Source organism: Dermacentor albipictus, chromosome 9 (genome assembly GCF_038994185.2).
Source record: "Dermacentor albipictus isolate Rhodes 1998 colony chromosome 9, USDA_Dalb.pri_finalv2, whole genome shotgun sequence".
NCBI lineage: Eukaryota > Metazoa > Arthropoda > Arachnida > Ixodida > Ixodidae > Dermacentor > Dermacentor albipictus.
This window is the reverse complement of record NC_091829.1, coordinates 36,929,737-36,944,732: the sequence shown is the minus strand read 5'-3', so window position 1 is coordinate 36,944,732 and position 14,996 is coordinate 36,929,737. Positions and strand designations below refer to the sequence as shown.

Sequence of the window (14,996 nt, the reverse complement as noted above, 5' to 3'; positions counted from 1 at the left end):
ATTTCACAGCGCGCAGACGAGACCGTTGCAGCACGAACAAAATCGAAGACGAGCATGCTTCGCAGACTGCAGACCGATTCAATTCTCAGTCATTCTAGGCTTTATTTAATCACTGGAGGGGATTACGACCCCATATGTACTAAGTGCGACCATGGAGTGTTCGCCACTCGGGCACACATTCTCTGGGGATGCGAGGGTAACCCTCCCCCACAATCATTACTGCCAGCTCCCTCCGAGGAGGGTTGGAACCAGCTGATGACAAGAGCAGACAAGAAAACGCAACTGGCACTCGTCTCGTGGGCCCAAGACGTCGCCCCCACCTGGGAGCCACACTAGGCCTACCTGCCCTAACTTCCTACCCTGCAGTGGCAAATAAAGTTGTTTCTCTCTCTCTCTCGAAGACGAGCGCCAGGCCACGGACTCCGAGATCCGGCGGCACGCGACGGTTCTGCAGTACATTTCCTGCAGTGCAGTACATTTCCTGTAACTTAATTACTAAACTTCTACTTAAGTGTTATTGCTTGCTCGTTCTTATGCAGCTACGGAGTTTTGCACATTCACGTTCACCTTCACCCAAACAAATATCCTTTCTCTTTATTCGGGCTTGCGTTCCTTTCTTTTTCTTTTATTTTCATTATACTTCGCTTGGTGGAACGGGCAGTGGGGAGGCAAGCCTCGGTAGGCTTTATTCGAACGTATTGTTTAACGCATCCGACTACTCGAGTGCGAATATTTATTTACAACAGCAACTTGCTGGTCCATAAAGGTATGGTAAGTACAGTAACAATTTTTTTTCCAATATTGTTTCTCGCGCTCTTAAATAACCTCGAAAATGAGCTACAGTCTCTTTTTAATGACGTTGTATTTTGGATATTATGCTACTGTCTCATTTGCCCTTAGAATTTCCGCCCATTCATGTTTAACAAACGCCTACTAATACGCTGTTTAGATATTTGATGTGCACAAGCATGTCAGACACATAGTAAGTAAAGTCATCAGCAACGCTCTAATGAGGTCATCTACATGTATATACGCTCTAAAAAAAGCGACACTTGAGCGTATATGCGATTGATTATAACGTTTCCACCAGGAAACATGTTCAGTGTTTCCATTTACTTGCGTGCAAACGAAGGAAGAGCAAACCAACATGGCTGACACGATCCTTTTCGGGGTCTGACTCCACTGTGTGACCCAGGCCAGAAACCTGCTCTCCGACATTGTAAAAGCCTACCACAGACGCCTTCGAACGACGCCCTGGATGGACCTAGTAACTAGAAGAAGGGCCTTGCACAAAGTACGTTGCGCCCTGTTCGCTACCCTTCCGCAAAATATATAGGGACTCAATAAATGAGAGCCACATTTACAGAACAACTCCGCTAAAGCGTCAGTGGATGATTCGAAGTTGGAAAGAAGCTAATGGAAAAATAGTTATCCGAGGACATTTTTCTCCAACCCCAGAATGAACAAGTAAAAAAAATTGGGGAACTTCCCGCAATCTTCAGCGGCTATTACAAACAATGACCTAGCCGTTATTGCCAAACAGTAATAAGGTGGTCCTAAAGAGGAGGGATTCGTTAAGTTTTCCCGTTCAAACAGTACGGAATGACTTCATCTTCCCGCTGACATTATGATAAAGATAACGAATATATAAAAGCACAGAGCAACTGAAAAGTGTTGCCTGCCTACCTACGTGCCCGCCTGCTCACATAAAATGGGACAGCATCAAAAGATATTCATGTTTCCCCAACCATCGCCATCCCTAAGGTACAGGTGAATTATACCTCCGCATGCAAATTAGGTGGCACGGAGATGGTACACGTATATAAAAAGCATGCGTCTCTGCGCATTAACAGGCCTCCTACCAGCGTTTATATTTAGCAACCATTCCGGGACGGGACAAGAACATCCACTTATTAAACCTTATTTGTGCGGATTATAAAAACAATGAATCGATAATCCTCAGAGCTCCACCCATCTTATTTTTTTGCAAACAAATAAGTGTCTGCCCTACATTTCGTCTTGCAACATTCGTAAAACAATTCGGGAAGGTTTACTGGCCACAAATAATACAGTTAAAATATATTATGATTATTGTATGCTTGCGCATGATGCGATGAATAACTTTTGCGATAAACGTATTTTTCTAAGTTTACAGAGAAACTGTTGAGGTCATGTTTTTTTTTTCTTTTAAAAGCTCCTCATTTATTCGTACTCGTATGCTAATCTTCACAGCTGTGGACGCTAAAGCCGTACATTGGGTACTCTGGTTTTAGCCTGGAGGAAGCTGCAATGAATAAGCATTTTGATCAAGTAAGTTATCATTTCGCGTAATGGTGAATATGTACGTCGTACATCCCTAGCAAGCCCTCTTTCTCTCGCCCTTTGTCATGCAATCGCATATTGCCCCTTTGTTAATATCTAAACTACACTGCAAAAGAAGCGCATCTTAAGATATTCAGCCACCGGAATGACAGTGATCCTGGGTTCTAACACTGTTTAGCATTTTGCTAGACACTCGTCATGCATATACTGTTTTCGCAAAACAAAACTGGCCAAATCTGCTACGTACTTTGAGCAATACGCAGCGCCATACTCAGAAACATGAAACATACTAAACTACTCGTCGATGCCTGAAACGTAAATATTCGCCCCTTGCGATACCTTTACTTGCGTGGCATTCTTTTTTACTTTGCCATCATACATATTTGGCCGCGCAACACCGAGGGCTTTATTCGAAATCTTTCTTGGCAGTATTAATGTATGACGAGGGTTCACTGAAATATTAAGGAGTTGTTAGTACAAAGCATCTGTGCGCATTCCTTGTTTGAAGGAACTAAGATGAAACGTAAGAACTGTAAATACAGCTTCGAAAAGTCATTTAGCTCCTGCTTTCGTTTACTTTTGCCGTTGCTTGCTCCGCAACAAGATGACACGGGAGAGAAAAAACACTTTTCTCTTGGTATCGCCAGCCAAATACGCATCGCGCAAGGCTTCGCGCTCTAGGAATAAAGTGCATTCAGACTCTCTCATCCAAGAATCTGTCAAACCATTTTGAGAAAAAAAAGAAGTTGACGTTGTCTGTCAACACCCGTGATTACAGTTTCTGCCTAAGTGCGCCAAAGGTAATTTCAAGGATACAATTAATAAATGGCTGACTTTCGTAAGCCCGACGATAGCTTTTTCACACTGCACAGATGTCCTACCTCAAATAACTGCTCTTCAGAATTCCAGGCTCACGTAATATGTATAAGGAACTGTGGTAAAAGAGTGTACATACGTTCGTATTAATCTGCTTTTTTTACTTTGTTGTTGTTGTTGTTGTCGTCGTCGTCGTTGTTGTTGTTGTTGTTGTTGTTGTCGTTGTCGTTGTCGTTGTCGTCGTTGTCGTTGTCGTTGTCGTTGTTGTTGTTGTTGTTGTTGTTGTTGTTGTTGTTGTTCTTGTTGTTGTTGTTGTTGTTGTTGTTGTTCTTGTTGTTGTTGTCGTTGTCGTCGTTGTCGTTGTCGTTGTCGTTGTTGTTGTTGTTGTTGTTGTTGTTGTTGTTGTTGTTCTTGTTGTTGTTGTTGTTGTTGTTGTTGTTCTTGTTGTTGTTGTTGTTGTTGTTGTTGTTGTTGTTGTTGTTGTTGTTGTTGTTGTTGTTGTTGTTGTTGTTGTTGTTGTTGTTGTTGTTGTTGTTGTTGTTGTTGTTGTTGTTGTTGTTGTTGTTGTTGTTGTTGTTGTTGTTGTTGTTGTTGTTGTTGTTGTTGTTGTTGTTGTTGTGTAAATATAAGTCTACTTTGATATATTTCAGGTTGGAGACATTGGTTATAAAGACTCATTCGCGGAGATTTTCGTGAAGTTCCAGAAGAACTCAATTATAAAATCATATGCATCTCTTCGCGAGGAAGGTCCGCTGTAAGTTAGCGTCTTTGTTTCTCGCCTCTTTCAACGGGACGTCTGATCATCACGATGCATGTTTACTGGAAGCGTGACCTCGTAATCGCAGAGGTAGAATGGTACAATGATCTGTGTGTTTGGAGGAAAATTGTGCAAAAGCACTCATTTGCTCTACATCGAAGCATCGTAAAACGCACAAAAGATGGCCCACCCTTGAGATAGTCTATCTTGATTTTTGGCATGACTTTCTTTATTGGCCTTTTTTTTTTGCTAATACCGAGACGTGAACGTGCGAGAAGCCCGGATGATTCTGTCATACAAAAAAAGCATGTGGGCAACTGAACGATGAGCGAGTCACTCCCCCCCCCCAAAAAAAAAACTTACTTTTACGCTTGTATTGATGTCAACTTCTGATGATATTGATGATTGCGAGCAGAATGTTTCCAGACAGTTGGGTGACACGAACGTCCCGGATTCCCGTCTCCCGTTTCCTCACCCTAAATCATGCCGGATTCCCGTTCCTCGTCTCCCGTTTCCTCACCCTAAATGCCAGTAGCTGATTCCATCAATCAATGAAGCGTGAATGAATGTCCCGATTTATTGACTCGAAAATCAATCGTCAAAGAAAGCCTCATCTTGATATAAGCTGCATGTCTCTATTGGCTTCCATGTTTTCTTGGGAATATCCGGAACAAGATTTTTAAATGTCTTCGTTGCGGCGTTGGTTAAAACGTGACGACTCATTTTCTAACTAACTAACAGCGGGCCCAATATGAGGGGCAGTTTTTTTTTCGAATAATGTGATCACTAGTAAAAATGTTCCGCCTTAATTCACGTGTATAAGTGCATCTATGCTAGAAACTACCGTAACAAACGTAATATAAAGGCTTCTTTTTGTTACTATTTTACTAAAAGAAACTCATATAAACGATGAGAAAACATGGGGAAGACAAGAGATGGAAATTCAAGCCGATGATCAAAAAGAGAACAAGGTGAAAGCAGGAGGCAACATTTCGGTAAGTGTACTTGTCTTGTTATATGTGGCCTTGAAGAATTCAGGTCCACTTGTCGAAACGTTGGCTCCTGCTTTCACCTTGTTTTCGTTTTGCTCATCGTCTAATATAAATGATACAGCATGAAGTATCTCCATGTGATGCTCTTCGAAACTTCCATAACATTTACCTAATCCGTATGTTGCTGTCTTTTTTTCAGGTGGATTCCATACGGTGGTGACGATGTTAATGCTTTCAACCTTCCCTCGACTAATGAAATTAGTATGCCTGCAAAATTCGTTTTTGAGTGACGCAAAAAAAATGTTGCTTACACTTGTAATCAATTATATTGCATACTTTCTGAAGGTTTCGGAATGTACCAACTATTAATCGCTCACCAAATTTGAAATCGACTCAGTCGGGAAGCTGAATTTTTGTTGGCATAGCTTGCTCCATATGGTTGTTACTTTTTTCCGAGCTACCTTCCCTGTCTCTAAATTCCCGTCCTTATGGGCTCTTGGTATCGCAAGATGCTATTGAACAAACCTGCCTCTGTAAGTATTTGCCAGAACTGTTAGCATGAGCATGAAGGTCACACATTGTTCATTTTTGGTAACTGGTAAAAAACTCCTTACTATATTAAATTTTATTTTTCTTGTGAAGAACATCGTGGAAGCCTTCGTTTAGGACAAACCGCAATTTTCTCAAGAATTTAATACGTGGCACCAATTTTAACAACAAAATAATCGAGTGTCGTGTATCACATACTACATAATTAAGGATATAGTTAGATACAATACAGAAAGACGCTTTATTGGCAGAAAATCTGGAAATATTTCACAGCCATTGAAGTATCTTTAAAATCTGCTTGCAGAAATGGAGCGCATTTCTCTGCCTTCAACCTAGTACAAGTAACTTTATTTAAGTTAATGTATCCTTCATTCACTCAAAGTTCGAGTATCAAGGCCGGATCATGGCAGCTCTTCCTTTCACGTATAATATTGCTTTGTGAAGCCTTTTGGAGCTTGATGCAAGCAGAAAGAATACCTTCGTTGCCTGCCGATGTCGTCATTTGATCTTGGAACATGGCAGGCCCCATGCTATTTTATCGTAAACACTGCTATGATTTTCACTTCTTGACAAAAACGTCACAATAATAGCGCTAAAAAACAGCGTAGCGTGCAAGAACATTATATTTTACTACCAAATTTGTTCCTTCGCAAGGGAACAGTTACCTGCTCTGCTCCGTAAAACTATTCATAACTTCATGCATGCTGTGCCATTTTTATACAATACAGCAATCAATGTGATCTTTCAGAACGATCCAAATATATCTCTAGTGAAAAACATTACGTTGGGTAGATAAACAGCAAATAAACACCCTGGTGTTTATTGTGCACTGATTTTAGGTGCTAGAACTCCTCAAATGATGTGTTCGTTTATGAGAGAGACAGATAGAAAGAAATACGAATTTTTTTGCGTTATATGTGATCAGCAGCCGCCATACATATTTAAAAATATTTTACAAATAATTGACAAAGTTTCAGCGGTTATGTATTTCATTGCGAAACATGACATCAATTCAGGGTAAATATGTATTATTTTCTTTGTTTCTGATTATATTAGCTTTGAAGCTGCCGTGCTATGTGTACATATGTGTATTATACACCATGTGGTAAAGGGTTAATATGAACACGCAGCTTACTTATACAAGAAAATTTGCATTCTTCCTGAGACCAACTGCTGTATAATCTTTGAAATGTTACCCAGCACTCAAGAAACGAATGCATAAGAAAGCGTTTTGTGCTTGAAGATTCATGTCTGATCTACAAGCACTGTCTCCAACTTTTCAGCAATATCCGCCGGTCTATTACAAAACGTATTGTTCCAGCCGGGTTTGCCGTCGTAAGTTGACCGTTTTGTTGTTTCTCAGGCGAAAACTTCTGCACTGCTTCCCTATAAAAAACGAATATTCCATGTCCTATGATCCCATATGAACTATGGGGGCATTCATATAGTATACAAACATCCCACGTATGACATATGGGAACATACGCGGTTTTTTAATAGGATTCTGTTGTGTTATATAATCATATTAGGCGTGCTTTATACGGTGTATGGTAACGTAGGAGTTTTTATACAGCATCCTCATATGTTTATATTAATATTATTGGATACAGGACATGTGTTTTTTATATATGGCAGCTAACTGGTACTCAAGTTAACAGATACCCTAAGTAGAGGTGCCGTTATCTATTAAAGAGGTAAAGGCCACAAATTTTCGTCAACAGGTACATCAACCTAGGCGCTATAGGATCGGTCATGGGTCACGAGATCACACACGGTTACGATGACAAAGGTGAGAATCACACGTTACAAACATAAAAAAAGAAACGTAGCTCTGTTCACTTTTGAGACCAGCATATATTGAAAAACCGCCTTGGCTTTGTTCTGTTGCCTTAGCGATTGACTCGGGCTCAAAAGCGTCGAGGCGCTTGTGAAACCTAACCTTGAAGAAAAAGTATAGAAAAGATCATTTGAAGATCGCAGAACTTGAAGAAAAAAAATCTCGTATTTCGCTGATAGTAAGCGTCATAAGGCGCGTATGTTTGCCATGTGGTGCTTTCATTTACTACAGCCTATTTCTTTTTAGAACCAAAGAATTCGGCAGCAATGGAATGATATCATTAGTACAAACAAAACATGTGGGACAATATTTGAAGTAGTAGCTTAGCGCAAATAAAACCACGAACACAAGAGAGACAGACAAGGACAAGCGCTACGACGACCAACTAGCCCAACAGTCAACTCTACTAGAATTGTGGGACAAGGTTTGACGGAGGTCTGTTTTTTCTAACATGGCAACCGTGTTCACTCATACATCGAAGTTGACCTTTATTGCCTTCTCTAATCCCGCTTTTCACCAAAGGTACAAGTAAGCTGCCTGGTGAATGCCTATCGACACCGATGTAAGCTTTTTCTATGCTCTGCCTTCAAACAATAGGTCTTTTTGCCTAGGTTCTTGCCTTTTGTTTGGTGTTTCGCTTTCTGGTTCTTTGGTCTGTTCGAGATCCAGCGATTCATTCGGAAAACATATTTCTAGTTACTCGCAATAACACCTTGGTTAGGCTGTAACTTGGCCCACATCATCACAACTCCTATCGTTTGTTCTATAACCAATGGCGCAACATTTTCATAGCACTGCGTTTACAGGATCCGAATACGACGCTCGCGGGCACCTCGTCGACTGGTGGACAGAGCACACACGAAAAGAGTTTTTCCGGAAGCTAGACTGCTTCAGAATACAGTACGGCAGCATCGTTGACCGAGCCACCAATCTGAAGGTAAGTTACTCCAGAGGCCGACATGCGTTAGCAGCTTGAAGGACGCTGTAAGCGCTCCAGACGCACGATTGTAAATTTATAGCGTCATAAAAAAGCAAGTCATGTACTACTTCCATGAGCAGTACAAAAAGCAGAGCAGACACCTTGGATGGATGATTGTTAAAGTCAAGCGACAGCATCCCTCTAGATCTGCAGAACTAGGCCGCTAGGAGGCTTATTTGTAAGCTCTGTTGGTTAATATTTTGAAGCATGTAGGTTCTGTGATGTAAGAAGTTGTCAAACTGCACACGACAGGTAGCCTTCAGCCTTACCTTGCCAGAAACATGCTCATGTATATTTCTTTTTCTCTGCACCAATGGTCATGCTGTGGCCAGCGTCTCGCAAGGCGTTGCCCGTCATGCAATGTGCATTTGTTTATATACTGCGTTGTCGCAAGATGCAAAAGGATTCAGTGCTCCAACATATGGCATCGTGTTCGACAAAGGAACGCTGTGGGTTGTGTATGCATTGAGGATGGGAAAATTGGGCAGAAACATAGGCGGTGACTATCGATGTAAGCGAGAACCGAACGCTTCTATACATCGCTATTTGGTCTGTTAAAGGAATGAGGCGTTTGAACGCGCATGTTTGTTGCAGGGAGGGTATGCAGGTAGCCTTTGTTGTTTCTTTGCGTAATTCTGCAGAGGACAAAGCCATTAACCAACACAGCTGTAGCAGTATGGTATAGGTGGCTGTGCATATTCCGACACAATAAAACAGATATGCATATATACGAGTGAAAGTCACATAATGGATAATGCTCAAACATTTAATTGCCCCATGCGCTGCGTGCACGAACACATCGCATCAACACAGATTCACACGTTGCGTGAGATCTGCGTAATGTCTTTTTTTTCTGCATCTACAGTTAAATGCCGACACCACCATAGGAGAAAACATCGCCGACAACGCTGGCGTTCGCGTCGCCTACGCCGTGAGTATCTGCTCACATTAAATATTCCCGCTATAGCTATTAACATTACTATATCATTTAAATAAAGTTTGTCTTCTTGAGGAAAGACAAAGCAAATACGAGGAACTACCCGTGTCATCTAGTCTTTAGCTGGCACGGTATAAATTGCGACTCAAAATAATTTGATTGCTTTCTTAGTTGTTTACTCATCGCACGTAAACACCAGACAATACAGAGTAAACGAGCGGCGTGAGTAGAGAGAGAGCATAAGCTTCTAGTTTATGGTCAAACATGTCATCGATCAGTGCTGATTTAGCTTCATCTGCCCAAAGGTAGTCAGTCGAAAATGTCAAGTCAATGATGTTAGAACTTCTTCCTTGGACACGTGTAGGTTCTTTCATAACTTGACAGAGGTTAAATGCGAGCATCAGGTCTATAAGCATATCGGAGCATGCGCTTCTGCTTTCCATAGTATGCAAATTTATATCCGGTAGGTTGAAGTCGCCAACGAAGATTAGCTTAGCTCCAAAAACGTGTCTGTGCATTTGATGACTGCATGACCTCGATTTCGTAAGAAGGGCTTCGATAGACGCAGCCGACACCAATTCGGGGAGGGCTGAAAGGTATAGTCTGCAGAAAATGGCTTCCCCGCCTTCTGTGTTTCAGAGAATAGTAAAGGGAATTTTCTTGTTTATAAGAATCGCTAATCCGCCACCTCGAGATATTCAGTCTCTACTTATGATAGCATAATTTGCTGTCATTATTTCGAAATCTTTAGCATCAGTTTCTGTCTTTTTTTAGTTTCAGTTTCAGTTTATTATTCGTCCATGACAATTGGTTACAAGAAATGATATACAGACAACGGTCCCATAAATACAGGCTGCACCGGGACCCTTGAATTGTTAGCCACGTTTCATTCACTGCTACAAAATCAGGTTAGGTGCTGAGAAACAGGGATTCAAGTGAATTTTGTTAGTATGCTGCGTGCGTTTAGGTTAGCAACGCTTATTTCTCAGTCAGATGCGCTTTCAATTAGGGCTACCTGTTGCTTTGAGCGTCCCATAGGTAAGTGTTGCTATTTATGCGAAATTTATGGAATGCAAGAGACTTTAGCTCCCTTTGATTTTTTTTCGCGAAGACCCATGGCTTTTTTCTGGTGTCACGCACACGGAGTGAAAAAATCCTCTCTAACCGAACAGTTCGTCCATTTTAGTTTGCAACACTCTTTGAAGGCCTTGCTTTTATCACAGAAAAAAAAAATTTTATTATAATGGGCCTTGTTTTCCCAGCTGCTGGCTTTCCAAGTCTGTGGAGTTACTCTATTGGTTGAAATTTTAGAGTGTCTTTTACTATTCTGTCATTAATAATTTCTTCAAGTGAGTTGTCCTTTCGCTAAATTCTTCTGCGATGCCGTAAATAATTAGGTTAGATCGTCTTGTCCTATTTTCTAGGTGGTATATCTTTAGCTATAGTTAACATGCTATAGAATCTGTAAATGTGCGGCCTGGTGAACATAGGACGAAATCTTGCTGTCAAAAGACATTCATTTTTTCTAGTTTGGCTTCGATAGAGTTTGAACAGTTTTGTTTACCATCTTTAAGGCCATCAGCAACTTGCTCTAACTGCTTGGTTAGCTGTGCCGTGTGCGGACCGGGGTTCGTCTCGAACATCTCCAGCCAAAAGCAACATTTGTTTCAAATACAGCGACAAGTCACACGGAGCCTGGCTGCGCAGCCCTACGGCACGACAGCACAACCAAGCTAAAGATCGTTCGAGCTGAAGCATTTATCGAAACGTCTGCTTATCTGCGCGAGGTAAAGGAAAGGGTTACTTGCACATACCTTCCATGTCACCGTGCCCTATGACGAGCCCAGGCCGGCTTCCGAGCATTGTAGTGCTCCAAGGCAACCACAACACCGCCTATGCACCGGCAGGTGCGGTGTCCGTGCACAGAGACGTCGGAGCACCGTGCTCGAGCCGCAACTCGCATCCCGCGAAGGTAGGCTGCGCAGTCTGGTCGTGGTGGATGGTACAGTTGGGCAGACGGGTGGTGCCGTTGTCCGATGTCGAGCGACTGTCGACTGTCGGCAACCGTTACGGTGTATCCACACGACGGACGGCTTCGCGAAAATCAGTTCCGCAGACGATTAATGCGCCGCTCGTCTGGCTGCACAGCGCATCCAGATGACGGATGGGGTGAGCAGACGACCACGCCGGAAAAAAAAACATGGCGGCACTGCCCGAAGCGGCTGCCATCCGCCTCGAACCTATCAACTCGTCGTCGTTCACCAATGTTAATCTAGTAACGTTGGTCGTTCACTGTGCGCCGCGTAAGTTTCAAACTGATGCTTCTATTTGCTTTGCATTTGTGTCCAGAAGCTTCGACAGCAAAGTATTCGTGATGTTTGGGCACCGTTTCCGAAAGTCATACTCAGATTCTCGGCATGTAGGCTTAGTGTGGCTGTATTGGTTGAACATGGCCTCGAAGACTTTGCGGCCGCCCGAACAGATCTCAGTGGCCGTAAGTTATAAATGTTTGCTTGTTTCTACTCTCTATAAATAGCGCCATTGGTGTAATGAAGACTGGGTCGTATTTGTTTTTCGCTCTGACTGAACATGGAGATCGAAAGGAAATGACCGTTTGCCGCAATGGCTGTTGTTTCGTCCGAATTGGATGAGGACGAGTACTTGTTTAATCTAAAGAGGTATTGTTGGCATAAGGATTATATCGCCAAGAAGCATCTGGGTATGCAAAACCACTTGTATCGAGAGATGTTGGTCAGTGACGTTGAGGAATACCGGAGGCTGCTTCGAGTGACAAGAGAGCAGCTTCTTCAGTTGCTGTCGCGTGTCATCGTATAGGAAGGCAGGACAGCGTGATGCGGCGAGCAGTACCAGCGAAACAACGCCCCTTCAGGCAAAGGCCTCACGCAAGGTAAATGTACCTGGTAGCGAAGCTTCCATAGGAGCCCATACGTTCAAAACATGGCGGTCCATCGCCGGTTCATGGGGCTTAGCGCCATCTGTATGTGGTGGGAACACTTCCGGCGGAAGAAAAAATAACGTGACGCCATGTCCGTTAAAAGCAGAAGTGACGTCATTTTGTTTTCGAAGGCGCGAAATTTGTTTTGTTGTTCTTGCTTTGGAGCTATATATTCAAATGCCCCGCCATTCGACTTGATGGGTGTTTCTTGCTTTCAGCGTGGAAAGCGATGCAGGAAAAGGCCAGCCGTACGGTTGTCGAAATCGCATCCCTGCGCAGAACATACTTTCTATGGAGGCCGACGAAAGCTTTAGGTGTAGAGTGCTGATCCTATTGTCGGATGCCAAGTCCGTCGGCCAGCGCAGTCGCACGAAAACAACTACACAATTATCTGGCGGTCGTAACTCACTACTTTTGACTGAACAGATTAAGAAGCAATGAAGCTACCCGCGTCACGAAATTCAGACAAACTTCGACGAGCAAGAAAGCACAAATTGTGAGGGGGGCGTATTTCAGCAGGTGATACGAGTGCGCCTTTCTGCCCATTTCAAGACGTGCATTGCACTGCGAGTGATAGTGGCGTCAACGCCCCCTGTAGCGATGGGCGCTGAAAAAAAATGCATTTAATAATAATAATAAAATTAAACGTATTTATTTAACTCATCACGAATATATAAAATTGACTAGGAATTTTATTTTCGTTGAATGAATCTAACTGTGTCTCGTTTGAATTAAAAAAGGCGTTTTTCTTTCCAAATGTTTGTTCCCTCCAAACATAGTCGCGCTTCGATCGCTGCTCCCATAACCCCCCATGCTGATGTCGGTGACAATCTGTACTGAACCGCTTTTCGCCCGAAGCTTCGCGACCTATTTGAATCGGCCTTGCCTCACGTCTGTGCACTGTTGCCAGACTTATAGAGCATCCTAGGCTAAATCCACAGCATTCGACTGCCAGAATTCAGATGCGAAAAATAACTCGTCATTTTTCGTCCGTGGGGGTCGCGGACGGCGAGAGGACGGCATGAATCCGTGACATGTAGTCACGTGATGCGCCGTCCGTCGCGGGAAAGACGGATTTAGTCCGTCGTGTGGATCCACCCTTATCGGCGACTGTGCTGTGTGCATTCTTTCTGTGTCCTGCTCTCAAACACGTGCCGTTATAAACATGTTCCATCAAGTCGAGCCGCCATTGCATGCTGTTGGTATCAGCACGAGTGCGCCGATAAGCTGCACGAGGTAAAGAAAAAGGGCTACTCCGCATGACTGCCATGCCACCGTGCCCTATCTTATGCCCCGTACCACAATTCAATATGACCATATGGGTTTATATTGGAGCATACGGGTTTCCATACAGAAGACTATAGGGTCATATATGATCATAGATGCAGGGCGTATGAGGCATGCGGATTTTTCAATGTCGAAATGGTTAATCGTCATCGTCGTCTCACGTGGCATCAAACGAGACTAATAATCATATCCTATTCATATTTCTTGCTTAGATTAACAGATGTCTTACTGATGCATTTAGTACATTCTCGTATTCATGAACGTATGTATCAGCACGCCCGAGAACTTGCTTTGCTAACCAACAAACACGTCTGTTCACTCATGCGTTCGTCCAGTGCTTCTGCCTATTGGAAATAATTGGTTGTCCTGTAGACTCAATTAGTTACATAGGCTTCATTTGATAAATTGTCGTGAATCAGAGCGACATTCAAGCTTAGTTGAAAAAGCAGCTTATTTTTTATTCTTTTTTTTGTCGACGGCAGGCTCATCAAGACGCATCTTTAGACTTCCAAGAGGTCACCCTTCCCGGCCTGGAAAACTTCACTAGTGATCAGCTTTTCTTCGTATCTTACGCTCTGGTAAGATCGCACTTGGTGACGATGCGACCTATCTTACGTGAGGGAAGAGAGAGCGCTGAGTGCAGTTATAAATCACCATTCTCATAGTTTGGACTTTCGTAACAAGGTTGTTCGGGCTAAGAAACCTTCATACGCAAGCGTATACAACCTGTAATACACGTGACACGCCTGCGAAGGTAAAGTCATTAAGTGTCTAGGACCTTAAGTTTCTTAATGCCATTGCACGATGTTGCTGCTACATGCACGCTTTTATTTACAATAAACGTCGCGGTGACAACAGCTCTAGTGAATGCAGTATGCTTGACAATCCTAATACCAAGGAAAGTATCTCTAGTAAAAGTTTCAGAAATAACACTGAGACATTAATAGACATATTTTATGTTCAAGCTATTTCGGTTTGCTTCGGGAGTGTGTTCTTTATGTGCGACCTTAAGGGCTAACGTTGGAAGCAAAGCACGCATCTGACGGCGCAATATCAGCTGTGAAAACACACTATATGCCTCAAATAGCAATAAAGTTTAATATCATGGGTGTATACGCGTGGCAGCGCGTGAATGACAATAAGCTTTAATTAATTAGACAATTGATGTCAGTTTTCGTGCCCGCGTGGCACAGGTGTAAGCTTACTCAACGTTGAGGTGGATGGAATCACCATCGCTTCTCTCGTCAGTCAATCGATCAATCAATAAAGCTTTATTAACATAACAAATATTTGAACAAACACGTTAAAAGGTACATACAGAACACAGAAGAGCAGCTTTCAGTAATGAGCGTTACTCTTCACCGGCGGCTCATGAAGGTCTCTACACTTGCCGTGCCACGTGCAATGAAATTCATCGACGGCAGCAGTTTAACTGTGGTTGGAATGTGCACAGCTCACGTGAGCATTCCTGGTTACTACACACCACCGCTTTATTGGCACTGTCCGTTGGTGAACGTGTGTGTGTATGAAGGTTCGTATCCGTCACTGGTGCCGACTTGCGTCC

At 42.9% G+C, this 14,996-nt stretch overlaps 1 protein-coding gene across 2 annotated transcripts in view; it reads left to right on the top strand.

Annotated features, from left to right (window-relative positions):
* LOC135906540 (neprilysin-1-like) overlaps positions 1–14,996 on the top strand; it is a 30,916-nt gene that overhangs the window by 12,062 nt on the left and 3,858 nt on the right. The window contains exons 11-19 of one of the 2 annotated variants that reach the window (XM_065437989.2): positions 1,196–1,294; positions 2,233–2,310; positions 3,789–3,892; positions 5,087–5,148; positions 6,720–6,771; positions 7,158–7,225; positions 8,080–8,210; positions 9,118–9,183; positions 13,915–14,010. In XM_065437989.2, coding sequence (XP_065294061.1) covers positions 1,196–1,294; positions 2,233–2,310; positions 3,789–3,892; positions 5,087–5,148; positions 6,720–6,771; positions 7,158–7,225; positions 8,080–8,210; positions 9,118–9,183; positions 13,915–14,010 — 756 coding nt within the window. The remainder of the gene's footprint in view (positions 1–1,195; positions 1,295–2,232; positions 2,311–3,788; positions 3,893–5,086; positions 5,149–6,719; positions 6,772–7,157; positions 7,226–8,079; positions 8,211–9,117; positions 9,184–13,914; positions 14,011–14,996) is intronic. The other variant, XM_065437990.2, reaches the window with a different exon arrangement.